We start from the raw sequence: 27,964 nt of genomic DNA on the forward strand, positions 1-27,964 counted from the left end.
AGCCAAGGCTTCCGCAGATGACAGCTGTCACTGGAAGCATGCATGAGTCCCAAACAGTGGAAGTGGAACACAGAAAAACTAACACTGCCTGTAGGTACGTCAACTTCTTACACAGCAGGATAGAGTTTAAGTCTAGACTGGACTGTCAGTTAATCCAGTCTGATTTTGCATACAATGTAACAATACCTGCAAAAACTGATAACAGGTTAGCACTACTTTTCCACCTCTGTTCTTCACAAGGCATGCATCAGAAAATTCACGGAGCACTGCTGCAAAAACTACATGCAAAAACTACATGGAAGAAACCCAATATGGGCATTCCAAAATGTTTAAGCATAACAGGCCCAGGTACATATTCCTAGCAAGGTCGAAAAGCATTACTGAAGTATATGAGTAAGCACAACAAATAAGCAAAGCAATCGTGATCCTGTTTAAGAGAAAACTGTAGTCTTCTGCAATTTGTCCTTTTTGTATCAAAGATGAACAGTCTGCTGAACAGAAACAAAACATCTCTCCCAACTAAAACTTCTTGGATCAGAACGTAAAGTCTATATGAACACAGGCAGGTAGGTCACATTCCAGGTAGGCTTGCAAAGCAAAACTAAAACTGCAATCACTGGCTTCCACATATTTACTTTTTAATCATTGTGCAAAATCCCCCACAGCTGCTCTGAACGGTTTATGGAAATTAAGTGATCGGAGAGATGATTTACATTTGCAACATAAATGTCTTCCTTTTTTATGAGCCAGCTTAGCAGAGACTTTTGCCGCACTCATCCCAACTGAGGTCTGGCAGGAATCGGGGGAGCAAAGGCGAAGCAGAGGGGAAGCGTTTAAAGCCCAAGTAATTTCTGCTCAACTCCTACTGTTCTCCCCCTGCCCTCCCAGCCTGGCACTTGTTAGCAGCTCCCGACACTGCAGAAAGGCCACTTGCAAAAGCTCCCTCCAAGCAGTTGCGAGGAGGCACAGAGGAGGTTATTGACACAAAAAAAAAAAAAAAAATCTTCGGAAGTCCGCGCACTCCACCGATCTCCCACCAAGAACAATAGTGGGGCGGGCGGCGGGAGGGGGGGGACACCGCGGCCCGTCCGTCCGTCCGTCCGTCTGTCCGCGGCTCCCCCGGCTCTTTGTCTGCCCGCCTGTCACCGGCCCGCTCGGGGCGGCTTCGCCCCATCCCGCCCCCCGGCGCGGCCTGCGGGCCGGCGCGGCGGGCGGGGGCAGCCCCGGCGGCGGGCAGGGGGCGGAGGGAGCTCCCCGGGCCCCCCGCCGCCGCCGCCGCCCTCCCCCGCGCGGCGACAAAGCGGCAGGAAGGGCGCCCGCCGCCCCGCTCCGCGCCGCCCCGCTCGCCGGCCTCCCCGCGCGCGGCCCACGCGGACGGGACGGGACGCGCCGGGCCCGGCCCAGCCCAGCCCGGCCCAACCCGGCCGCGGCCCCCTCCCCGCTCCCTGCGCGCCCCTCCCGCCGCGCCGGGCCCGGCCGGGCCCGGCCACCTCCCGCTCGCCGGCACTTACCGGCCGCGGAGCTGCGAGGAGAAGGCGGGCCGGGGCGCGGCGGCGGCGGCGGCGGCAGCAGCGGCGGCTCCTCAGAGTGCCCGGGCCGCTGCCCCGGGCATGGCGGGGCCCGAGGTGCGAGCGCGCGCGGGGGAGGGGAGGGGAGGCCGGCAGGGAGGGAGGGCGGCGGCGGCGGCGGCGGCGGGGGAGGGGAGGGGAGGCCGAGGGGAAGTCGGCGGCGGCGGCGGCGGCTCCGGCTCCTTCCTGCTCCGGGAGCGCGAGCAGCGCCTTCCCTCAGCCTCCTCCTGGCGGTGACAGCGACAGGCCGGCCAGAGCGCCGCCGCGCCGCGGTGCAGGCTGGGAAACCCGCCCGGAGGACCGGCGGGCGCTCGGGCCGGTAGCGCGGGCCGGGTCGGGCCGGGCCCCCAACGGCCTCCCCGCGGCCGCGCTGTGCGCCGGTCGGGAGGGCGGCGCGGCCTGGGGGCCGGGGCCGGCGCCCGGGCTCCCTGCGCCGCCGTCCCCGGCCCGGGAAGGGCCCGCGGTGCCGCGGCCGCACCTTCCTTCGGTAATGAGCTGGCGCGGCCTCAGCCCGGCGGCGGAGGGCCGCGGGTAGCCCTGCTCTCCTCCGCGGCGCTTGGCTTCACAGCGAAGGAGGGGAGAGAGGCCGGCAGGGCCGTGGCGGCCACGGGTGGTGGCGAGGGGGTTACGCCAAGTAAACCGGGCTGCCGCGTAAACCACGCTTCGGTCTCTCCCGCAGGGCCCGGCACCCCGACACCGCCGCCTCCTGCGCTGGCCGGAGCACGGGGGTGCTCGTCCCGCACCAGAGGCCTGGGCAAGTCCCAGGCCAGCGGTGTGCGCGACGGCGAGGTAGCGACTGTGGGACTCGCCGGGCCTCGAAACCCGTCGCGAAGGCCTGAGATGAGTTTTCTGTGCTGTAAGCTCTGCGATGTCTGCTCAGACCCCACGCCGTACGTAATTTGTACAGACGGGATCTTCCCAAAACGTGCACATTCCTTAGAATAGCTCTGTGCCCAAATTATCTGCACCTTTACCACGTTGCACCTTGGTTTCTCTTGCATCCCTCAACTTCATCTCTTTTAGGGCTGACGAACATTTCCATGTTTCTCTAAATAAAGTCTTTAGCCCGGCAACGCACTTAAACACATGCTTAACTAAATTGCTTTATGTCACTTGCTTATAATTAAGCATGTGCTTAAGTGCTCTGCTGGATCGAAGCCAAAATCTCCATAAGCTCCGTTGGGTAAAATTTACCAGCTTTATAGGGCTTAGCTTTGTGAGTCATTCACTCAGCAGCAGCCCAAAGCTTTTTGCCACAAGCTTAGTTGTTCCCAAGTTGTCCTACAGGATCACCCTGTCTCTACAACAAGGCTTATGCCCTTCATTCAGGTCCTGTTAGAATTAAGATGCATCTGCCTGGTGAGTCAGCAGCACTAAATAACTTCATGTAGGGTTTCTTGTTCCTTTTAACAGGATGCATTAATAAGGTTCTGCATCCTTATGCGGGTCATAAATTGTGCCATCTAGTTACAGCGTAGTAAATTGCATTAAGAACAAAATATTAATGACATTAAGACCCAGTTTGAAGTTCTGCTCTGACTTTATGCAATAAGCATATTTCAAAATAATTGCATTGAGTACTCAATCTGCATGAACAGAGGAAGGAGTTAATAAAATGTGCCTGCCTTTCATGCAGTCATGTACAGTTTTACATAAATACAAGAAGTGTCGTTAACCTGCTTGCTGAACAAAATGGGAAACTTTAATTTCCAAAAATAGAGTTTTGGAAACTGAGGGAAGATGAACATTTATGCAGCTTTGATTTTTTTTTTTTTCTTTCAAAGACAATTAATTTGGTGACTCTATTCATTTTTACCTGTCAAAAAATCTTTTGAATTTCATTAAGTCTGAGTCAGGAAGCTCGGCACTAAAACCTTATTTTAAAATACACGGAGGAATTAAAGCTTTCTGCAGGGTGAGCACAACTCTTTCTCCAAGGACACATCAATTGGGACGTGCTTTTCAAAATTTTGTTTGCCAATTAACAGTATAATATGAAGAAGAAAGGCAGTCTTGTATTTAAAGCAAAGAAGTAAGACTCAGCATATTTGGGTTCTGTTCATTACTCTTCTGTGACCTTAATCAAGACATGCTCCAGTTTTCAAATGCCAGTTTGGGTTCGGGTGGTGGGTTTTGTTGTTGTTTTTAATATGAACTGTTCTTAAGAGGAACCTAAAAATTATCCAGTTCAGTGAGCATCTTATACCGCTTTGTTCATCCAACAGTCTAGCAAGATGAATACCCCCATGTTGAGGCAAATGTAGTGACAGGGTACTTCAGAACTTGCACCTTTACCTCTTTGCCACCCATATTTTTCAAGTGAGAATGATAATTCCTCACTGAGTTGCGCAATTATGACACCGAAGTTGTTAACATTAGTGTTTTGACATAGATAATTAACATTACAATGTTTAATTATTTAATATTAGTGTTTTAACATAAGAAAATATTAAATAATATGCAAAACCAAAAATAAGTAGCTCGAGAAGCTTGAGAGAGCGCTCACTTTTCAACCTGTATTTTTTCTTATACTTGTCTGTAAATGACAGACAAACTGCTTTTCCCTAAGGAAAAAATACTATAGTCTTTAATATAGTCTTACCTCTCCCTTCTGAGTTCTAGAAGTTGCCCACCCATGAGAAACCTTCTAACAGGCAATGCAGCATGGAACAAAATACATTTCAGTTTGGTTTTTTTTAGGAGGGCTATATAATGTATAGGAAAGTAGGAGGTACTTTTTTCTCCCCCTTTTCTGTATAAGCCCAGAGATGAGAAAAACAGGAAGCCTAAGTAAGTTATATTTTAAAAAGAGAGGCTATAGGGAATCTTTGGAGGAAATATGTGTGTTTTAAAGGGTCTTAAAGAGGAAATGTCTTTAGACATAAGTCTGTAGAACAAGCAGAACCATCCAATTTTACTTCCTTCATGACAAACTGAAGGATTCCATTCAGGAGTTTCTGCATCAAGCCAGTAGCTTCTAGTAAAGCAACAGCCGACCTACACAGATCCAGTCTTGGAATTCAAGAGAAAGAAATTCAGCAGTTACAGGTTTTCCAGATGCCTTCTTAGCCTAACTGTTAAAGTTATGCCTTCGTACTTATCTGAATTCATCTAGTCTCAGCGACTGGATTTCAGGACTGTCTCTCAGAATTCTTTAATCTGTTTTCCAGGTTGTGTTTTATCCTTGTAGCTCTTTTTAAAACCCTTCCCATTTTTTCAAGAGATTTTTTTTGTTTGTTTGTTTGTAAATGTGATTGTTAGTGTGGACCTACTATTTAGCCCACAGACAGGGATGAAATTACACTCGATGTCAGTTTACTTTCTCTTATGCCAAATATCCATACAACGTTTTAGCTGTAGCTTTGCAGTGATGTGCAAAGTCTAGCGATGTGGCTTGTCCTATTGACTCTGCTCAGGGTGGAGTTACTTTGATTCCTTTCTGTCCTTACTCGTGTAAAAGGTAGATAAAACTTGTCTGCCTTCTGCCCTTCCCCATGCAAAAGTCGCAATTCACAGTTGATGGTCTAATTCCTTCCAGCACACACACTTGACTTCTCTCAAGTAAAAAATTCTGTTGAACTATTCATGTGTATAAGTGATTACAGGATTAGGGCCAAAGGAAACGTGAAAAACAACGTGCATAGTAAGTATCAGTATTATTCTTGAGTATTTTCTAACCATGTTTAGTTTCAAACAGGTTTTAAGATTATTATTAAAGAGTTCATATCAATAATTTACAGATGGAGAGCATGACCTGAAAAATATTTATGTTCTCCAAACAAGGTATTTGCAAACAAGAAGTTCAAAACCAAGGTAAATCCAAGAGAAAGTTTGATGTGTTACGGAATGGAAATGCACAATTCATCTTCCCATTGTTAAACCTACCTTTTGTGTGCTTGTGCAACCATCAAACAATTGATGTTAATAACTTTGGTGCAAGATAAGAATGGCCTGACTTTCAGAGATAACAGATGTGTTCTCTTCACCCCTGCCTTGGGTTGTTCTTTTAATATAAAAACTATTTCTAGCTTTAGCGTCGGTGTGTCTTACCAGTTTACATGCTGGGCCTGACCTGCAGTTTTGCCTGAAAAACCCTTTGACAAAAATGAGTACAGGATCATGACTGCGTAAAGGAACATTAGTCATCATTAGGACTAAACCCAGAGAGGAGAAAGAGAGGAGTAAATTTAAGCTGGTTTAATGTAAATGGCTGGTCACCACAAAAGTGGAGATAAACGCTACTCAGTCCTCATCAGGGATTTATTCCTTGGGCCCCATTCAGCAAAGTAGCCAAGCACGTGTCAGGCTTCAAGAATGCAAATATCCCATTGAATTGAATGGAGCTATTAGACCAGAGACTAAATGCTTTCTTCAGTGTCCTTCCTCCTCCTCTTCCTTGTACCACTAAGGCTGCTGTAGCCCGAGTTAATATTAGTTTGTGCCAGCGATACAATGAATGGTGCTTCAGAAAAGCCTAGATGATTGCTTGACATTTCAACAGCAGATATAATCAGGGAATGATTCCTATTAAAAGCTAGAAAATCTCCTTCCATCCATTTTTCAATTCAAATATTTCACCAGGGCTTTAACCAGCGCAAGTATTCAATGAAAATTAGATGGTGTGTCCATTGTCTGAATATTGGCTCAAGTTTTTTGTAAATTGTTCCTCTTTATTTCAACATCCCTGATTGAATTTGTTTTAATTATTTTTATAGCAGATTTTCAACTCATGATCCTGTGTAGGCTCAACTCAATTGAGTCTGAATTGCCCTATATTACTAGTAGATGAGGAATCAATCATAATGCTATCAGTCACACAGTTGCACGGTATGCTCATCCTCACGTTAACGCAGAGTCAGCAGAGGGTGTATGAAAGTCACCCAGCTCTTTTCTTTCGTTCCAAAATCTTTTCTGCTCCCAAGTCTATTTAGGGGAGAACAGTCCCACTTCCACCTGAACCCTGAAGAAATTTTCATATCAGATTAGTATATGCTGCCACAGACACACTTGACTTCAATCATTCATTTATTTCACAATATTAAATCAGCTTCAAGTATTTCAAAACTTGGTTTGAAGACATTGCAAAAAAAAATAAAAAAACAGAGGAGAAAACCCAAAAGCGATGCTTTGATTTAAAATATACCTTCTTTTGGGGGGGGGGGGGGGGGAAGCAAACGAGTGCCAGTCAAGATGATTTTGTTTAGCCATAAGATATTCAGATATCTGTAATATGTTGGACTTAGTCCCACATGGCATTCCTATAAAGTTAGCATTATAAATCTCCAGATTAAAAGAAAATAGGATGTTTAATGTCTGCTGCTGAGCTGGCTAATAGGCAGAAAAAGCAACAAAAATGATGATAATGTAGTACTCTACCTACATAAATTGTTGGATAACACAATGAGACAGAATTTAGAGAACTGATTTCTCCACCTTAAGACGTTAAGTTATAAGCAGAGCAGAAAAACATTCACTCTTAACTTAGGTTGGCTGTCTACTGTAGACATTTAAATTGAATTAACTAAAGATAGGAAATTAAGAGTGCTTTAAACCCCAGTGTGAACGTTTTGGGATTAAGCCTTTCCGAGTGAAATGTAAAAGAAACTAGGGATATTTTATCAAAGAGCATCCACCTAGGGATTTAGTGGGCTTTAACTAATAGAATTCATTGTCACACCTTTACTTAATTCATCTTAATCTTTCCTGGTATCCCACTGCAGCTGAGCTCTTCAGTTGGAAATATCATAGTGGCTCTAATTCAAAAGATAGCATTAGCTGAACCGTTAGCTGAAGGGTTGTCCCTATGGGGAAGTTACTCATCCTAGAGTAAGACACAATATGCCAGGTACTTTGTGCCTATTTTGTGTCCGTGCCCTTATTTGACATTAAAGTAAGGAGGCTGTATCACACCATAGCATGCACTGAGAGTTTGCACAAAGCAACTACTGTATTTTAAATTCAGATTCACAAACTACACCTCTCCATGAGTCTAACATTGACCAGATTACAAACACGACTCAGCAAAGATTCAAAGAGCAGGTAAGACAGCAGAATGTGATGCAGTGAGGATGGAATATTTTAGTAGAAAAAGCCAAAAGTTGAGAAGTTGAACACAGAAAAGATAAAGCCTTTTGGAGGTGACGTGAATACTACTGAAAACAGTAAGGTCCAAGAGGATGTGCATTTCTAGGGAGACAGGGATGAAGCCATTGTGTTCAATGGGAAGTTTCAATGCATTATTTCAGCCAAAGGGAAAACCAGCAGAGTTTGGAAATCTGAATCTATGAAAGCCAGTAAACAGGCAAATTTCATAACTTCAGTTTGCAGTGAAGAAGATGAAAATGAAAAGGGCCCAAACGAAGTCTTGAAGACCAAACAGGTGGAGAGATTCTTGAAGTGAAGAAGTAAAAAGCCTTAAAAAGAATTGGTACATTTGCTATATCAAGTAACTGCTCAACCAAGCAATTAGTTGGGGGCTGAAAAAAAACATTGAGGGTTTTGAAGTTTTGCAGTCTCATAATCAAAAACATTATAGAGTTCTCCTCCCTGGACCGGTCGTCTGTAGTAGTGCAGCTGAGGTACTCTCAGAAAATTGCATTAGAATAATAAAGAAATGTTGGAAAAAATAGGTTATTAACGATTTCCAAACCGCATAGAATGTGTCTATGACTATTGGAAGCTGAAACAGCTGTGCTGCTAGCAAAAATGTGCAGCCACACATCTCTAGCTGGCAAATTGGTCAAAAATGATCTTTTCAAAACATTTAGAAGATCATGATATGGCAAGTAAAGTTTTATAAATGAAAATCAGATCTCACTAGTCTCTTAAAATTATTGGTTATATCAATAAACTAAGAAATAAGGGAAAATATAAATGTATTTAGTCTTCCAAAACTTATTTGACAGTTTTGGATGCTAGAAACTGTCCAGGAGACAGAAAGTGGAGAGGAGGTGTAGATGGGCCCTTTTCATCAGGGCTAAGAGCAGTAACCTAAGGCTTCCCTCCTATATCCATTTCACGCTGTTTGTTATAGTACAGCTTGGAAAAAGATGACTGGTAAGCTGGAATATGATAGATATAAATAGAAAAAATAGAGATAAAACATTAAGTTAACTAGGCTTCAGAGCAGACACTAGGAAACTTCAGAGATCTTAGATGACTAGGGAACATAATAACCAATGAAGTTCATTGTATCTGCATAAAGTTTATGCATTTAGGAGAAAAGGCAAACTGCTAACACGCCTTACAAATCAGAAATGGCTAAGGTACAATTTCAGGTGAAGGGTTCATGTTGAGAGGGAAAGCCAAGCAGGTTAAGCTGTTGATATGTGATTTTTCTCACATGACTTTCTCATAAAATTTGAAAAATGGGCTAGGTGGAATTTCTTAATGCCAATGCAAAGCTAATAGGTAAACCTTTTCAGAAAGTAGTTATCACAGGTTTTTGTTTTGTTTTAATGCATCAGTGCATTAAACGACAATGCTCAAGACTTGTACCGGACTATTCAGTGCTTCATCAACACACTAAATGATAAAAAGTGTTAAATTTTCAGACTGCACCAAGCTGGAAGTGGCTGCAAGAATAGCTGAAGACAGGGTTCAGATTCAGATACCCCTTGACAAACTAGAGGAACAGGCTGGAGAAAATGGATCACAGCTCAGTAAGGACAGAGAAGAGGGCTTAGACTGAGTCAGCTGCTCAGCTACAGGACACAACAGGCATGGGAGCAGTTTTTCAGGAGATGGTTTAGTAGGGCAGGTCACAAGCTAGAGATATATTGATGTCACACAGGCACAAAAAAAGTGCGCGTCATGCTGGTATGTGTAAACAGGCCTATTCCTTCTAAGACACACAAAATAAACTATTTCCGTTCAGTCTACATAGCATTGTTAAGACTTCAGCTAGAGTATTGCGGCTGGTTTGGGGCACGAAGCTCAGGAAAGATATGGCCCAATTGGAGAGAGCAATGAGAGCAATCAGAGATCTAGAAAACATGACCAAAAAGAAAAGACTAAATGAACTGCACTTATTTATCCAGAGGAGAATGCTAAAGGGGAAACATGATAACAGTCTTCAAATATGTAAAAGGTTGTTGCACAGGCAAGTGGAAAAAGCTGTTTGCCATGCCCATAGGAGGTATACAGGAAGTAAAGGATGTAAATTGCAGCAAGGAAGCTTTAGGTTAGGTATTTTTAATTACCATCTTTCTAATGTCAAAGATCACAGAACACTGGGGTAGACGGCCTACAGGGCAGCGGAGTGACCAGAGGTCTTTAGGAACAGATTGGGCAAATATGTAAGAAATGTTTTAGGGTAAAGACAGTGAACTGAGTAACTCCTTGAAGTACCACACAGCCCTATTTTCTGTCGTTCCACAAAAAGCTTAACATCTATCCTCTCAGTGTGCAGCGTCATCTATTGCAAGCAGATAAAACAGGATGACGAACAATAAGAAGATAGAATATCTTGACATAGATCTGTGATACAACCTCAAGCAGACCGCTGTGGTCCAGCCGTCTCAAAGAGACTGAGAACTTCAGAGGATTCAAAGAAGAGCAATAAGCAGGATCAAGGGCATGGCAATTCACAAAAGATTGGAAAGGTTGGGATTACTATCTGCAGAGAAAAACAAGGGAGACGGAATAAAAGTGTATGAAGTAATGTCTGGTACAGACTGATCAGGAACTGCTGTTCTTCCTGTCTCATACTGTAGAACAAAGGGACATTCTTTGAACTGTGAAACTAAAGGTAGGATATTCAAAACTAAAGAAGAAAAGGAAATATACAACACAAAATTAAAACATGGAACTTCTCTGCTATGGTACATCAAAAGCATTGATGCCAAAAACAAAAGGATTCAGAAAAAAAAAAAGGGCTACCAACATAGGTAGGTATGTGAAACACCTTAGCATCTATGATTCTATATCCATTTCAGGTTGTCTGCTCTCAGCCCCTTGCACTGCACTTTTCTGCCGTCGTGAGCCCTTTGCAACTGTGCTCCATCCTGCCGGAGCTGTTCCCTGGCTAACAAATGTAAGTCACTGAAGAAAGCCTGCACTGCCTTCTGCAGCCGTTGTTTGGCAAGTCACTGTGCTCCTGTGAAGGCAAAGACTGAGAGCCAGCAAACACATCTCCACCACTGTTCCTCTAAATGATGGGCAAGGTGAACTCCAAACCCAGCTGCTCGCAGCAAGAGAGCAATGGGAGAGTCAGACAAAAAGCTTAAGTTTCAGATGTTGATCCTTTAAATGACAGCAAAAGAGTTAAAAAGAAGGAATTCTTGTTTTTAAGACGACATTATTAATTCCGGTAGGCTGAGGTCTGTCTGGCCATACTTATTCATTGCTGGTAGAATGAAGGACATGTCTCATCCAACCACTTTCTTTCTAAGCTATGTATTGTATCCTGAGCCAAAAAGACTGGTTTGCCACCAAGCAGTAACTTGAACAGTCTTTGCAAAATCATGTCCTTGTTATCATCCTAATCACCTAAGAAAATTGAATGTGTGTGTGTCAAGGAGGTGTATCTAACTTGGTTTGTGTGTCTAGTTTATCCAATAACAAACAGTGACAAATGATCTCCAACCTTGATGACAATATTGACAGTCTGTATAAACAGAAGAGCAAAGGTCTTCTTTGCAAAGTCTTATCCAAAGTTAACTTAACAAACAAATCTATTACTAAATAACTTCAATCATTAAATTTTCAATTATTCATACATTTCAGCAAGTGCCTATGAAGAACTGAACTTGAAGGAGCCTCCTAGAACAAGAGCTAACAGTTCTACAGACACATGTTGGAGACATGCCAGCAATTTGTCAGAAATTTGTTTAAAATACAAAACAAATGGCAAGAGACCAGTGATTTCTGGGAAGGAATGTAGTACTGCATGTGGGCATTAAGAAAAATCTGACCTTTGTAATTGCTGATCCACCAAAATATTTTATAGCTGGAGAGAGGTCCCTGCTCAATTTCTCTCCATGGCTCCAGTTTGGTAAGGGAGGGATGCAGGACATGATACAGTCTCTCCATAGATGAGCTAATTCGTGGCAGCAGTGGGTTTTTTTTTCTTTTCTTTTCTTTTTTTTTTTTTAATATTAGCACTAGTAATGTAGAAACAACAGCTTATTTTCAGCTAATAGCACTGATGCAGTTTTCAAACTGTACATTACCTCCGACTAGCTCAACTGAAGAGCACCACCTCTCTTCTTCATAGCCTGCTGAGGACAAGGACACTCTCTGCTAGCACTGTATACAGATCAGGCTATACACAATCTAGCAAGGTGTTTATGAAGTCCATTTCACGCTGGTATAACCATTGTGAACCACATCTAAAAGGCTCCATCAGACGATAAGGAGGACTGCATTCTCCAGGTGAGACCCAGGAGGACAACACACCCTCATGTGTCCTGCCCAGGCAGTCTCAGAAAGCTAGCCCAGTTGGGAGGTCAGATATCCCAAAGAGTACCAGCTCAGAAAGCCTCCAAAATACCAATTACTACCTGCTTGGGAAATCCAGGCAGCCTGACTGAGCCCTAGGGACAACGCAAAGTCAAAGTGGTCAGAAAGACCTCAAAACAGTTTTTGCCAGGGAGCTGGGGATATCTCAGACAATACAGACTGTTTACTAAGTGCTGCTTTCCATCTGCAAAGCAGATGAGGATTCAGTGCTGAGGATAATTTAACAGTCAAATGTATGATTAAAAATGGCTTATAATAAATAAAACCACGTTTCCTTGTGAAGTGAACTGGCCTCATTTGCTGGCTGGATGTTTGCACACCAAGCAGGACAAGCAGATGAAGAAAAACCACTCCCTGGTTAGAAGAAGGGAGTCTTGCCCAGCTTGAGAGGAGCTGCAGTAAGGAGTGGCAGAAAACATCCCATCAATGCTTCAAGGGACAGATTAAAAAAAAGGGGTCAGTAAGGGGATGAAAGCAAAGCGTTATTCCACATAATCTGGAAAGGACAAATGCTGCCAGTAGACTATGAGGTTAAGCATTTGATTTTTTCTAATCTGGGACAACACTGTAGGAGAAGTCTTGTCCCAAGGTAAGAGGCATTTTCCCTTTCTCCCAGCCCCTCCGGAGAGCTGGCAGGCGTTGCAGAGCTGTTGGTTGTTGTGCAGTTGTTCCTAACTGTGACACTAGGTTAATTCTCAATGTTCGTAAGTCAGAGGCTCTCAGGAAATATTCCCGGATAAAACATCTAGCAGTTAACATTGCCATATGGCAAAATTAAAAAAAAAAAAAAAAAAGGGGGGGGGGGGAATTCTGAACCACTGATTGAACACAAAAGGGCAAACTCATGAAGGTGGCCCGAAATCCATATATCTCTGGGTGAAAGAACAGCTTTATTAAAAATCAACATATGATCAAAGACTCCTTAACAACACCAATAGATGCAAGCTGACAGAATGAAATGAATGCCAACTGTCAGAATATGAAGGCATGGTAAAAAGATAGAACTTCCTTTGAAAAATGTATATTTAGATTTAGATCAAGGATACTTTCATTTTATCAGCTTAGCAAATTTTTGATCAACTCACTTAGCATATTTAAGTAAATACATAATAGTAGATCTTATTTCTACTTGCATGCAAAGTGGTAATATTTTGCACATCAGTTCCTGCTTAGGGAACATATCTGTTTGTAGTACAGCCCACTTATGTACTAAAATGGCTGCTTCCCTTCCCCCCCCCCACAGTTTACAAAGAAGTTTACAAAGCTGGAGCTGTCAAAAAATAAAACATCCTGTTCTATAGCTATGCATACTAATAAGCGGTCTTAATGCTGGTGAATTTTTCATGTAGAAATCAGTTCGTCAATGATGTCCTTAAAAAGCAATGAATACAGGTCTTATTTCGTGCCAAAACGTCATAGGGAAATAACAGCATTTGGGGGACTGGGGGGGGGCAGGAGGGTGCAAAAAACACAAAGCGAGTTCAAAGCATCGCTTTTCTCTTGAGTAGAATATTTTATTGAATTATTTTGGTAATACAAAAGTTATCTGAATCACAAATAAAGAAAAGAAAAGAAAAGAAATACAAGATTAGGGGGTAGCAAAGTGTGGGACTGTGTTAAAGCACCAAAAATAATGAATGCAAAAATAGCTAACGGCCTGGGTCAAAACAGAAAGAGGATGTTGCTGTATCTCTACCACAGAAACACTAATCATATGCATATAAAATGGTTAATGTTGCAGTTTCAGAGTTTTATCTAGTGGAAAGCTGTTTTTCATAATAATTCTGGAGCGGTAAGAATGCATACTTTGAAGCTAAAATAGGCTAAGGCAAACATCAGAATTGCGCTTGACCTTGCAGGGAACGGTGTTCGGAAGCCGGTGACTGACACCGGCCTCTCACAGTCGCATCAGGCTGCAAAGGAGTAGTTCTTACGGATAACAGCTCAGGGGTGGTACAGTCCTTCGAGAGGAAACCAGAGAACGATGACGCTGTTTGCCGCTGGAAATGGTTAATAGCCTAAACTTCTCAAATCTCATAATATATCAAATCAGTATTAAAGAGTGACCTTGTGATACTACTCAAGAGGCCCACCTGGAACTGAAGAACCACTTGTGCTGGACCCACCAGGACGAAGAGACACCCTGTGGTCCTCATGGACATACGACGTAAAGACCCAAACAGCAGCAGGAGCGTGACCTTCTCTGCCTCTTGTTGCTGAATTTGCACTACTGCTTACCTGTCCCTGTAAGTTCTGTCTTTCATACAACTCCAACAAAATTATGAATAAAGCAATGTTACCCTTAAATCATCTGCTGCAACTAGAAAATTTGGACAGGAGAGAGAGAAGTGGACTGCTGTGATCCACTCTGTGATGTGCCTATCCCTGATCACTCAGCTGCTGTTAAAAGTGGCATTTTGCCCCACCACTTAGAGGTCTGCGCTGGTTCTAGTGAGTGTCAGGGTGAAATTATCTTAGAAGAAAACTTCCTTGCCATGGTGAAGTTCCTTCAGGCCTACGGTAAACCTCTGATAGCAGCAAAACAGGGTGTGCACGTGTCAGTGAATTAGCAAGTTTTTATGATTTGTCTTAAATGAATCCTCCTCTCTTCAAAAATTTGCCTCCTAGTATGAAAAAAAATCATAATCACCTCCAGAAAAATGAGGTACTGGTCACTAAACATTGCGCTCTAATTATCATCACACTGTGAGCAAGAGCAGTCTTGCCAACACAAATTGCTGTTTAATTGTTCACAAAATACTCAAAATACACAACGTGCACCAATTTAATCCCGGAAACAAATAGTAGCAGAAACATTGAAGCAGCAACCAGGACTTGAAATGCATTCCCAAATCCTGCTCGAGGACTGGTGCTCCTGAAGTGGCCTTTGAAGCACCAAATATAACTATTCTTCCCACATATAGTGGCTCCTCTGTGCCTAGGTTACACAGACTGTGCATTCCCCAGGGAATTCCCCCTCCTCCCCCATTTTGTGTGCGTCTCACACACCCACCCACCCCCCACCAATTCATTAGCAATCCCAACACATGAGAACCGATTCCATATGATGCTTCACTTCCCTAGAGTCTCCACACAGACATAGGCACCCTTATTCAAATGGCTACAGGTTCTGGTTGCCCCCAGCTCTCCCCCCCCCCCCCAAACACCTTAAAACCCCTCTCACTCCTTCAACTGTCCCACATGGGCATTTCAGGCCTCATCACAGCCTGCCAGGCGCTGCTCGCGTCCCAGAATTAATGGCGAAGCATGTTATTCCCTAGGGACCTTTTCTGTCCTGGACCCTGAGGAAGATCAGATAAGATGATACTTGATGTAACACCACTAAGTACATTAGATTTTAGCTGGATTTCATTCTAGACCCCTTTATAAGACCCCTTTACTCTTTACAATTAGCAAAGAATACAAATAGCTAGAATACTGTTAAACGTGGCATTGGGGACATAGAGGCCACACAGGTTGCAAAGCCCTTTTCATGGTGTGAAATAAGGAAGACAAGTATTTATTGCATGATAACAGGAATCACAAAGCAGGAACCTCTGTGATTACTGGAAAGAGCCAATGCAGCACAAGACATTGTGAAATAGGAAGCAAGGTGGTAGAAGCAGGACTTGATTTCCAAAGCCAAGCTCTTGAGAGAGCTTAGGGAAGCTTTTAGCTAGCAGGTGTTCCAGGAAGAGCAAAGCATGCAGTGCAGGGATCAGCAGCTTTTGGGGGAGCAAGAAGATGCAGTAACAAAAGCAGAGGAAAAGAAGAAGAGCAAAGTGAGGGCACAGCAAGCAGACACCTTCCAGGAGATGCCTCACCTCCATGAAGCAGCCCCACTCGAGCCCCAGCCTGGCACAACATCCTCGCAGCACCGCCCTCGCCAGCAGTTGCTGACCATCTCCCCAGCCCCACAGCAGCTCCAGGGGCCGATGGCAAGTGCAGGGAGAGCAACAGATGAGTAAGGAAAGGAGACCACTGAGGGGAGGTGATATGAGTTTTATCACGCTGGTAGGAAGGGAGGCCCGAGCAGCAGCTGGACCGTTTTATGATCGGACACATGCTTACTCTGGGCAATATCATATCTATTACTTGGGAGCACTGGTTACATCGCTGACGGAAGATGTTACAAATAGCTGCTATCTGTAGCACAGCAGAAGTCATAGACCAGGGCAATCAACACAGAACAAAATACAGACCGTCTCAGCCCAGAAGAGCCTTATCGTCTCATTAATTGTAAGCTATGAGCACACTTAGTGGCACTACCTGAAGTAGAATCCCCCATGCAATCACATAGCAGGGTGTATTCCTCCTGATTCACAACATCAGGCGTAACGCAGCGGCCAGATACAAAATGCAAACGCAGAGGACCACGGTGCGAACAGGGAACTTGCCTTCAGCTTGTTTCCTCAAGACAGGAGGTTGTGGTGGCCCCACTGCCTGTCACTTCATCTTTCCATTTCCCCTTCCTCCTCCTGCAACTTCTGAAACCATCGAGCAAGTTCAGGCAGGTCTGTGCAGGCGAAGTGCTCTAGGGCAGGAAGAGCGAGGAGGAGCTGCACAGAGACACCTGAGTCGCACATCAGCTCCACGGCCCTCAGCACAACTTACAAAGGTCTGAAGAGCCTGGGCAACAGCAGCCCCCAACAAACTTCTGTGTTGGGTAGAGTAAAACTCTCTCGAGAGGACAAGAAAAGGGAAGAGCAGCATCATTACACTTCGAGCTGGGTCTGAGTTTCGCACAGTGATTAGGCCACAGTTATCTCACTGTGATGATTGAGGGCCGCCACAAACCTTTCAGAGCCATCACACGTCCATCCAGCTGCAGCCAAAGGAATGTAATTCTGCTTCTAGCTTGTGTTCTTAAAAAAAAAAACCACACAAAAACAAAACCTTAACTTTTTATAGATTGACAACAGGATGCATGGCACCGGCCCTATAGGTATGTAGAGTGTCCCAGCATCTGCGTTTCTGCTGGCAGTCACACCAGCAACTCATTTTCTGCTGGGCCTGCAAAGAGCCACCGACGCCTTCATGCCCCAAACACTGAAGATGTGCAGAGAGCAGGGCAGCCTGCAAGAGGACAAACTGCTGGACAACTTGTCAGACCTCCCCAGCAGGCAGGCTGCTTAATTTTGCCTCAAAAGTACAAGCAACAACCGATGGCAGGAGGAAGGGATTAAAAACTGATTGTTATTATTTCAGTCAAGGCAGAGCCACGCAAGCAGCTGAAGAAGCAAAAAGCACGAGCAGGGAAGCGAGATAAGCGGTGGCTCCCCTGGCCGTTTGCCCCACTCCCTCCATGACCTGAACATCTCCATGATTTTCTGACAAGCGTCAGAAACCCACAGCGGAGGGACAACGCGTGACCGAGCAGCCGGGTGAATGCACCCGAGCGCCCAAAGCGAACAACCGAGGTGGCCAAATAGCACGTCATCTTTTTTCTACAACAACTTCTGATTCATCCACCCTTAACATGCATCTTGGCAGCCCAACCTAATGACATGTCATAAATTATTATTTGTATCTAGCAGCCACATGGATGCACGGCCATCATCGTTGGCCAAGTGCCGTATGAATATCAGGTTTTACGGGGACGGTCATAACACCAGTGCCACAGCCAGGAGCGTGCCTGCAGCTTAGCTCCTTTAATGGCTCCAAAAGACTGGGAGAAATAATAGGAATGAGGCAAGGAGCATGTCACGAGCACCAAGGAGATGTAAATTATCAAATAACTGGAGGAAAAACATTACAAAAATGAAGAAAAACAGGCCTTGATTGCTGTTGACTTTAGGCAAGAAAAGGAGTGAAAGCAGCATCTCTAAACAGCACAGAAAAGCGCTGCAGCAGAGAGGAGTACCTTGACTGCAAATCCTCTGCCTTGGGGTATTTTGTTTGTTTTCTTCTAAACATAAGGTACAAGTTCAGGCTCTGCTCATGGAGTTCCTGTCAGAGATGGTCCCCAGCCAAACGCGAGATCCAAAAAACCTCTCAAAGCAGCTGGAACAAAGATTTGCATCTGGAGCCATATAAAACCGAGAGAAAAACTCAAATCTGTCTGCTCCAAACACTGAGGAAGTTTGGATTAAGATATAAACGGTGTGGCCAAGATCCATCTCTTCTCTGACAGGTTAACCATAAGCAAAAAAAAAGTTACTTCTATTATTTTAATTCTCTGGGCCATAAATGGGAATCGGGTACTCTCGCAAAGACGCTGAAACGGAGCAGTTCAGCTGAAGGTTTCTGTTTTTAGGGTTCTAGCAAAGACGAAATACCGACTTGCAAAGTGTGGATAACAACGAGTGTATTAGACGATTTTTGGTTGTTTCACATTTCTTTCAAAAAAACCGTGCGTCTCGCGAGATGTCACTTTGCTGTGGAGGCTGTCAGGTGTCAGGAGAGGGACCCTCTGCCCGCTGCGCCCCCCGCGAGGGCGGCCGCCCTTTGCAAGCACCTGAGGGCCCCTCAGCAAAACTCGTCTTCGTTCCCCTGCACGCCTAAACCAGCAGACACTCCGAAGATCTCCCAGTAACGACTGGCGCTTATAGATATCTTAGCGGTGACTACTCCACAGTGGGCAAAGGTTTCCGGAGTGTTTATTTTGACTCTTGAAATTCAGGGCAAGTGACCTGATTTTCAGAGAAAAGTTTAAAAAAGGAGAAACCCAGAAACAGCTATTCACCTTTTAGAAAGCATACCTTAAATCTCTCTCTTTTGTCACGTTCAGTTGAGTTTTGATTTTCTCCCCTGAAAACTGCTGAATTAAAATACACTTGTTTGAATACGGCCTGCGGTACGGGTTTGCTTCGTCTGATCTCTCCCACACGTTGCCCGACTCCTGGCAGACTGACTCACCATTGGAGAGCGTGCAAGAGCACGACGTCACGAAGCATTTTGCCCTAAAATGCTGAGACCTGGCAGTACCCGCAAACGTTTTTGCGAACGCCTGGAAGCTGAAGAAATAACAGCGTGGCTCCGTGAACGGTAGCGAACCGCACTGGCTGGTTCGCGAAAGCAGCAAATACCCGACTGCGGCGCCATGAGAGACCCCACTGCAAAACCGCGTGTGCGCTGTCACTTTATGCCAACACCTTTCATGTACTTCCCGTACATGCACTGACCTCCTTAAACTGCAGCTCCGTTTGCACAGGATCCTCCTAATCAGAGAGTAACTATTGACTTAGAGGCAGGTAGGAGAAGCAGCTGGTGCGGGGGTGCCAGGAGCCCACGAGCCGGCCCCGGGCGAGGCTGACGCGCAGCGCTGCAATTTGGCTACAGCAGCAGCTAACGAACACAGGTACCAACAAGATTTATTTTTCCTGTTGGAACACATTCATTTGCAGATTAGCGGCGGCTCGGTACACAGAGTCTAGATACCAGCAGTTAACTCCTCTTTTCCAACGGGCTCCGCGAGCCTCTGACAGAAATTTTACCGTTAGGCAAAACGCAGCGACGCCAAGGCAGAAACAGAGCACTGAGTTTCTCCAGCCACTACCTTGTTTCCCTATGATTGATGTCCTATGCTTCAAACACAGAAATCTCAGTGCCAGAGGCATGCTGTTGCACAATCTTTATTTGTTTTTGAGAAAGAAACATCCCCAAGATGGGGGTGCTGCACCCTTTCCTAGGGAGCAGCAAAGCATTATGCTGATGTTTCTGGACCAGTTCCAGGAACGTTCTGTAAAAGTCCCAGTTCAGGGACAAAAGGGGCAAAAAATCTTCAACAACAAAACCACAACTATCCGCTACAGATGACTGCAGCTTTTGTTCCTTATTTAGGGTAGACTACATCTGAAATCTAATTATCTCTACAATTCCCTGTACAGTTGATGCAGACAGAGAGAGGAATCTCCTGAGAGCAATTCGCTCAACCTGCCTTGAACACTTACCTTGGAACGTGACTAACTTAGTCTCACATCCAACACGCTTGTACAGACACTGGAAGACTACACAGAAATAACCGCAGATCCCATCTTCTGTGGAGTATGGATCAGATGCATTTTGTAGAAGAGCTTGTACTTCTGAAGATTAGGCACTTTGAACTCTTCAAGGTGAAGGAAATTCTTTGATGTACATTGACCCAAGGGGCTAACAGCGACGACGAGATTGGTCAGAGAGGAGGCAGTTTCATGACTTGTGCTGTGTTTTCTTCTTCTTCCCCCAGTATTCGTTCTGGCAGTCTTCTAATAACTGGACTTAAATTCAGATATAGCCACGCAACTATTTGCTTTCCCATTCATTGGCTCTAGAAACGTCCTTTGCTCAGTGACAGATGCTCAGATATAAATGGAATATTACACAGTCATATGGCCAGGCATGGAAACACGCTTCCTACCTTGCTGCCGTGTGCCACATCTCTTACCTGAGGGAGGGGAGTTTTCCTCCAGAAGTGACCACTAGTCACTGCGCTAGAAGAAAATTAGTGGCTTGGAAGATGAATATTGCCAAAGAGGAGCTGAAGAGTTCTTGGACAATCAAGTTGGAGAAGGCTTACCACTTACTATTTAAGAAAGCTAGGAAAAAAGAAGTGTTTGCTAGTGAAATAGTTCATATCAAAGCTAAGCAGGAGTTCCAGCAGTTTTTAAATACGAAACAAAAGGACAAAGCACCTTTGGCCAGAGATGGAAGAAGAAATGGCAGAAAGGCAAATGCAGAGAAGACCAAGCACTGTTGAACCTACCTGCTCAACCCAACTGGAGAGGCAGTTCATACTGTCGACAGAGAGTTCTTCAATCAATCAGCTGCAAAAAACACTTATTTTTTAGATGTCACAAGAGCATTCTTCAAGGGAGGCAATACATACAATGGAATTAAGCTTAAATTTCTCAAGGCAACTGGTATGGAGCTACCTGTAAAGAAGTAGTTTCATTAGTGCCCACATACATCCCAGGAGACCGGGCATGTTGGTGATGGCTTTAGAAAGCTCGGCATGACACTAAAAGAAGAAAATGCCTTGGCAGCATTTCTTGAGATCCTTCCACATCCTTAATCAATGGATAAGGAGAACAGAAACAAATCATGAACGCAGTAACAGCAAAAAGCATGAGCTTAAGGTTTCGTGGAGCGTTGCTCCACTTTGGGAGGGAAGGGCAGCTGCATGCTGTGGGTGGCCACTGTTTCAGAAGAGTACTCCTAATTTTGTAAGCAGCAGACTACCTACACAAGTCAGGATGCATTGAACTAGCACAAAGGGAGGATGAAAGGAAACAGCCACAGTATCATCACTAAGCCAGGACATTCAGAAAAAAAAGTCATCGAAGGAAAAGGGAAGGATGCCTACAGAGCAATGCCGCAGAGTGGGTTACGCACAGGAGGAACTGTAACGACACATTTGCAAGCATTAACTTGGCACAGACTTGGTGCACTGGTATTATCAGCACCTAGAGGAAAGAGTCATGTGCCAAAACATTAAAATCAATAGAAGGCAGAGATGTAGGTCGCAGGAGAGGAAGCAAAGTGGCACCCTCTGGCAAATATGGCAGGATCTTGAACCAACAGTTGCATCTATCCAGGCAGACTTAATCTGCTGGGGCCTCCAAAACGTGCCTTTCCACCCTGCACGGGCCACTTCCAATCCAAGGTGCCAACCTGCAGTGCTTCCCTGTGGAGCCAGGGCTCCTTGGCATCCCACAGCATGCTCCTGGGACACAAAAAATAACCTCAGCTCAAATCCTGGGCAGGGCCATCTCCTAATCACCACAGGACGACATGAAAGTTAAAATTTACATGTAAATTTACAAACAAACTCTTTTACCTGCTGGGCCTCTGTTTGCCAAACCCAGCCTTACCTAAACTTTCAGTTCAGCTTGCAGAGCTCTGTGGTTTCTTCTCTGTACGCTTATCTCCACCCTACATCTATTAACAACTAATTTCTCCTCTATATTCTTATCTACCTACTCAAAGTGGGATCTTGCAGCACAGAGGTTATCAGCTCCCAGAGCCTCCTCCCCACGCATGAAAACTCCCACAGCTGCTGAAACAGCTGGGAGCTGGCCGCTGTTCACAGCAGACCGGACAAATCCCTCTACCAACCCCAACCAGTGCCTCGCAAACCGCTCCGTTGGACGCGGCGCCCTTATCCCTGCCTCTTTGCCAGGGATGTCCGATAATGCAGTATAAAACAATTCAATTCTGGTAAGAAGGGGTTGGGAGAAGGAACGATTTCACATGAATGGAGTCAGCAATTCTCCAGCACTGCGTGCAGACAGACGTCTCTCCCGCCGCTGGATAGACAGCCTTGCTCGGTGGGGCTCCGCACAAGGTTTACTCATGCGTTTGCTGGCAATACTAAACTGCCGGCTATTCATGCTGGCTTTCCCCTTGGTAAGCTTAAGGGTTCGGAGGCCAATTTAGCATGCTCCTAAGAGAGAGGAAACGCAAGAGTTGCGTTTTTCATGGGGAAACTCAGAAATGCTCAAATGATTCTGGTTAATGGAAGGGTCCTGCAGATCACGATCTCAACCATAGGAGTTGAGTGATTTAACTCCCCATCTACGCGTCACAGGAAAGCGCTGCCACGTCTGATGCTGATCATAGAGATAACTCCTAAATAAATCCTTTGCACTTTTGAAAGCTGCAGAGAATAATTTTTATTCAATCTCAAGTTACATCCAGCACAGGAAGTTCTATATTTGACCTCAACACGGAAGAGAAAAAGGAAATATTTTCAAAAATAAAAAGCGACGTGAAACTGAGCAACCACTAAATTGCCTTGTTATCGCAATCATTATATTTGTTAGAAGGAAAAAGAAAAAGACCCAGCTAAGTGCAACATGTATTTAGCATTTTGAAGCTAAAAATAGCAATGACCAAATAAGCAAGGAGAAAGAATTTGAACAGAATGTGACTGATCACCAGCAATTATTTCAGAATATTTTAAGTAAGTGCCCTGAAATTGGAAGAGGCAACATGTGTTAAAACCCATCCTGGCTTAGAGGAGAAATAGAAACAGGTAAAGTATTATAGAAAAGGGAAGAACGATAAATCTGACTTAGAGGTTAGGAACCATCAATTATCGATAAGGAAGCAAAGAGAAATCAACAGCCAGCAGAATTAACAATAAGAAAGAACTTCTTAAAGAATAGGAAGAACAAAAGCCTTCCTGGCATGGGGCCACTGAATGCCAGAAATAGAAGAGTTGCTGATAAAAATGCAGAGAAGTCAAATGCATTCAGAAATATTTCTCTTCTGTCTCCAAGAACAAAACCAACCACACAAAAAGCAGGTAAGGAGCAGACATCAATCTGATTAACAGTCAGTTAATTTAGCTGTTACTTGCCTAGACTCATTCCTTCATTAAACACGAAAGGCTTGGGAAGATATTTGGACAACCCCTCTTTACCTCCGTGGGACTTGGTCAGCACATCATCAGGAAGGACTTGGAGAAATATGAAGCAAAGCAGCACGGCGGTGTCATGTCTGGAGTTTTCTTCCAAATCTTTACCCAGCAGGAGTTTTTGGGGACCCAGTTTTCACAGGTCTAGGGAGTACATCACAAGGTTGGAGAAGCTTCTATTCTAGAAACCCTTCAAACCAATCTTGCTCTATTTTGGCAATCATTGCAAGTAGTCATTTAGGCAAGATTTAACTCCGAGAAGCATTTCAGATTCTGAAGGGAGGATTCTTTAACTCCTCCTACAATTTGGCTTCCTAGACTAAATGGTATCCCAGCCCATGAGTTCCCCCCCACCCAGTGAATAATCCTGACACTTTATACAGTTCAAAGGTTAATTAAGCCCTTCAGTTCTCCGTCCTATTTCCAGAGAGTTTGGTCAAACTTTAGCACTAGTATAGAGTTATAATGTAATAACATGTAAACTATATAAGGATATTCTTTTCATTTCATTCCGTGAGCACACTAAAAATTAATCATACTATGTGCATAGTCTTTGCCAACCATAACTGTGCATTGGCTTTATCACATGGAGATAATTTCTCCTTAATTATATCTAGGGTGCAGCACTAGAGAGCAGCTTCTTAAATTATACACCTGTAGATCCATATAGCTTTTTCTCAAGCCTTTTAGCAGTGCTAGCATAAGAGATCTCTGACACACTGATGCTGATTTTCAACAAGTCTTGAATTTCAGGGAAAATTCCACAAGACTGGAAAAAGGCTAATATTTTGCCTAGTTATAAAATATATAATTAGGGAGATTGGATTATTATAGGCCTGTCAGCCTGAAAGCAACCCCTGGAAAAATAATAGAGTTGATACAGAATTAAAAGAGATTAATGCCAATCAACATGTTCACAAAAAACAGATCTTGTCAAACTGACTTTTTAAAAATAGATTACAGTTTTCTTGGGAGAGCAATAGCATTGCCGCAACAATCCATCAGACCTAGGCTTCTCTCGCTCAGCTCAGACCAGCCCTATTCCGAGAAAGAAAGCGCAGAGTCAGCCTTAAAATAAATTAAAAGCTGCCCAAAACTGGAAAAGGGAACCCTTCGAGGTAGCGGGGCCCTACTGGATCTGATATTGGCTGTGGCCTATTGAGTGTTTAGTGTTTTTACCAGCGACCTGGATAATAACAAGGCCATCACTGAGAGCATTACTGATAAAGTTTAAAGACTGATAAAGTTTAAAGACAAAAAGCTTAAGGAATCATTAAAAGAGGAGGTTGGGCTGCTGAGAGAAAGTAATGAGTTTTGAGTAGTAGGTTTTCAGTATGGATTCATGCAGACCCCGCGACATCAGGCCACCCGTACAGCACGGGGAACCCAGCCAGGGAAAGAGCAGCTCTGAGAGATGGCTCGAGCCCCAGAAACAGCCCGAAACAAGCACTGAAGGACCAACGGGCCATGGCGATCTGTCAATGGGCCTGCAGCAATATTGCACGTGAGCGAGGAACGCAATGGCACGACTCATTCCTATTGCAACACCAACTCCAGTTTGGCAAACGTGAGTCAAGAGAGACGTCCAAGCTGCAGAGGAGCCCAGGGAGGAGCCGTGAGACTGCCCAAAAGCAAGAGGGGGGAAACCCGGACAATGCAAAAATCCCGGAAACCTGCTCTTTTGAGCTTCCCAGCAACAGGGGCAAGAGGAGCTTGCTCACAACACCCCCAGGCAGGGACGGTTGAGGCCTTGCTCAAGACGAAGGGGGCAAACAGCCCTGCAGCTCCGCTACCCAGCCCACGAGGATGGCGCTGCAACACGGCAAGTGCCCCCTGCTCAACCAGTGCCTGCATTGCTCCTGCTCTCATCGGAGACGGCTCCCTGACGAGCAGACAAAAGCCTAAGCTTAGCTGGGAAGATAAAGCAGCCGTTAGCCTGGAAACAAGGTGCATCCTTTTAGCCTCTGGAACAACTGACCACCAGAAGGTTTAGCCTCTGGGTCAGCAGATATTTTCAAAGCCAGGATCATAGTGCACATGTTTCAGGAAACCCTAATTGAAAGCAGCATTCGGTAAGGGCAGCTTTCCCATCTCTTGCACAGGAGTGCAGATTAAATAAACAGTCACAGATCGTTCCTGCTGACCGTACAGCCTACACCACTTCCAAGTGGTCATTAAAAATGATAATAATAAAAAAAATACTACTAACTTAGAAACCAGTGTTGAAAGTCCAGCTCATGGCAGCATTTGCCCCACGTGGCAGCAGCCTGGGGACCCTGCGCGCAAGCTTCTGCGAACCACACTGAAACGCACCATAACACAGGAATATGTCATCAACTCCAGCGCGAAAATCCGTTCCTTTACAAGCATCAGCTAAAACACCTCATATTTAGACAACCGCCGCCTCTAACAGTCACAACAGCAATGGGACACCCGAGCTGCAGGACATTCGCCGCCCAGCGCGCCGTGTCCTCGCGGTCGGCGCCAAGCAGAGCTCGAGACCCACCAGAGGGCGACCGGCGTTGCGTTTTGCTTTCGGCTACCTCCTTCCCGAGGCTCACCCTACTGAGCAGCTCTCGCTCATCTGCGGCCGCCTATACGCCGCTGCTTTCTAGAGAGCACACGACTGGTTTTATCGCGTGCCAAGGTATAGGCAGATAACGGAAACCAGGTACTGCAAATAAACTATTTATTCATCCGTTCACAGGCTGTTTGTGGTACATGGGACAGGCTGCCCGAGCGTTAGCGTTAGTCACGCAAGTAGGCCCCCGGATGACACATCTAACCGGGCTGGTGTTTGTAGGATCAGGCTCTCTACGGATTTGTGCCAAGCTTTGGAGACTGAAGCGTCTTCTCCTCTTTGGTTTAACCAGAAAAGTTCGAAGAGATCATATTAAAAACAGCTATAAAACGGAGGTCTGAAAATTCTCTCTCCCCTTCGCAGCTGCAAGAGAAAGGTTACACCACTATCAGTGCTGAACTTCAAGCCCACTGTCAGCCCCCACAGGATTCATTCAGACCCAGGTACTATGATTAGCATTAAATACCGTCCACTCTGCTGTCTCTGACAGCTCAGGTTTCCTCATCTCCTGTCTCCATCTCTCTGCACAAGATCTCACTCTCCCCTCCCCCCCCCCCAACAAGGCCACCACAATGCTGCCTTCTCCTCCTGTACACACGCTCTCTCATCACAGCTCTCCATCTCTTCTCTCCACTTCCTCCCTCGATCCCATCTCCGGTCCCCCTCCTGCTTGGTCACACCCACTCCTCTTCTCCTTACCCCTCACCCTCGGCGTGACTCCCCTCGAAACCCTGCCTCCCGCTGACACCTGGGCTCCGCTCCCTTCCAGACCACCAACCGCTTCTGAAGCGCGTCCCCAAGCCCCACGAGCTTCCTGCGGAGATTTCATCACATGCCTGGCACGTACTGTATGCCATGATACGCTCGCTCTCTCTCCTCGTTCCCCTTTATTCCTCCATTTACCCTTTGCCTCCAAGTAATCTTATCATCCCAAACTCTGCAGTTTCCATACATATAGTCTATGGATCTGCCAGAAGCCTCTCCCTTCCTGCCCAAACTATAATCTTAATTTCTCTCTAAATTTTTTCTCCCAGCTATGAACCGATGCTCAGCATAGCTAAAGCAGACTCCCCCCAGATAATCCTTCCCTTATTCTTCAGCTCCAGACTGCTCAGCTCCTTTCTTCTCTCAGTCATCTTGGATATCATCAGCTCCCTGTTGCTCAGCCTGCAACTTCAACACCACTGGCTTTGCCCACTCTCATACTCTTAGGTTCCCAAGAGCTCACAGATCTTTTACAGGGCATCAGTGGCACAGCCTAACCTACCACAGCCTTGCAACTCGTCCAGCCTCCCACTACCCCATCCCTTCACCCCAGCACAGCACGTCAGCATGTCACACGGCATCTTCCCTGCCACCTTCCCCGTCCACATTCGTCCAGGACGCTGCTGCAGCTGGCATCTTCAGCAACAACGCGTTTGATCGCACCACTCCTTTTTTCTGAACCCCTCCACCGTGCCTCCCGTTCCTGCTCGCTCAGTCTCTTGCCCCTCGTACTGCACATCAGTTGCTGCTACCTGGGGCACAAGCTAACTCTTTGCTTTATATCTTTGCGCTACTTCTAGGACAGCGCCTGCCACTGTCATTACAGCTTAGCCTTTTCTGAATGGTAATACAGTTCACGTTTTTCCAAGTCCTGATTGAGGGGCAAGAGGAGGCTCGCCCAGAGGCTTCACCAGGAAGAAGTTCACAAGGACCCTTCAGTTCACAAGCGTGCTCAAAACACATCACCCGTGAGCCATTCACTGTCCAACAAGAAAAGAGACTTCAGTTAAATGTATGTAGCTACCTTTTGGCTTGGGTGGTTTAAAACAAACAAAAATAAAAAAAAATATTCTGGAAAGAAAATAAAACATCAGGAAGGCTGGTTTGTGTAAGTCATTCAAAAGTAACTAAAAGCCAACAAAGAAACGTTTCTCCTCTGTGTCTGACAGCACAGCAGAAGTCGGGATTGCAAAATTCTTCCGATAACACCCTATCTTGCCTACAGACATCAGAAACAGACAGTAGCCAGAG

General features: G+C 45.2%; 2 protein-coding genes across 3 annotated transcripts in view; one reads left to right on the forward strand and one right to left on the reverse strand.

Moving 5' to 3' along the window:
• The window catches only part of ZNF148 (zinc finger protein 148), a 36,519-nt gene extending 34,889 nt beyond the window's left edge, over positions 1-1,630 (reverse strand). For both annotated transcript variants that reach the window (XM_068949121.1, XM_068949119.1), the window contains exon 1: positions 1,512-1,630. The gene's annotated coding sequence lies outside the window, so the exon portion shown is untranslated. The remainder of the gene's footprint in view (positions 1-1,511) is intronic.
• On the forward strand, positions 18-27,853 carry LOC138067693 (collagen alpha-2(I) chain-like). The gene is made up of 5 exons (XM_068949565.1): positions 18-205; positions 1,405-1,625; positions 2,248-2,458; positions 26,312-26,391; positions 27,514-27,853. Exons 1-5 carry the CDS (start codon positions 18-20, stop codon positions 27,552-27,554), a joined length of 741 nt encoding a protein of 246 aa, XP_068805666.1. The 3' UTR covers positions 27,555-27,853.
• Positions 27,854-27,964: the final 111 nt, after the last annotated feature.

This window comes from Struthio camelus, chromosome 6 (assembly GCF_040807025.1).
Source record: "Struthio camelus isolate bStrCam1 chromosome 6, bStrCam1.hap1, whole genome shotgun sequence".
In the NCBI taxonomy this organism is placed as follows: Eukaryota; Metazoa; Chordata; class Aves; order Struthioniformes; family Struthionidae; genus Struthio; species Struthio camelus.

Excerpts from the sequence above, each read along its gene's own strand:
- LOC138067693 (XM_068949565.1), top strand. The coding sequence starts at position 18 with ATGACAGCTGTCACTGGAAGCATGCATGAGTCCCAAACAGTGGAAGTG. Across the intron at positions 2,459-26,311 it reads GTCTGCTCAGACCCCACGCC|CTGCAAGAGAAAGGTTACAC; the intron begins GTACGTAATTTG and ends TCCCCTTCGCAG. Across the intron at positions 26,392-27,513 it reads CAGGATTCATTCAGACCCAG|GACAGCGCCTGCCACTGTCA; the intron begins GTACTATGATTA and ends CGCTACTTCTAG.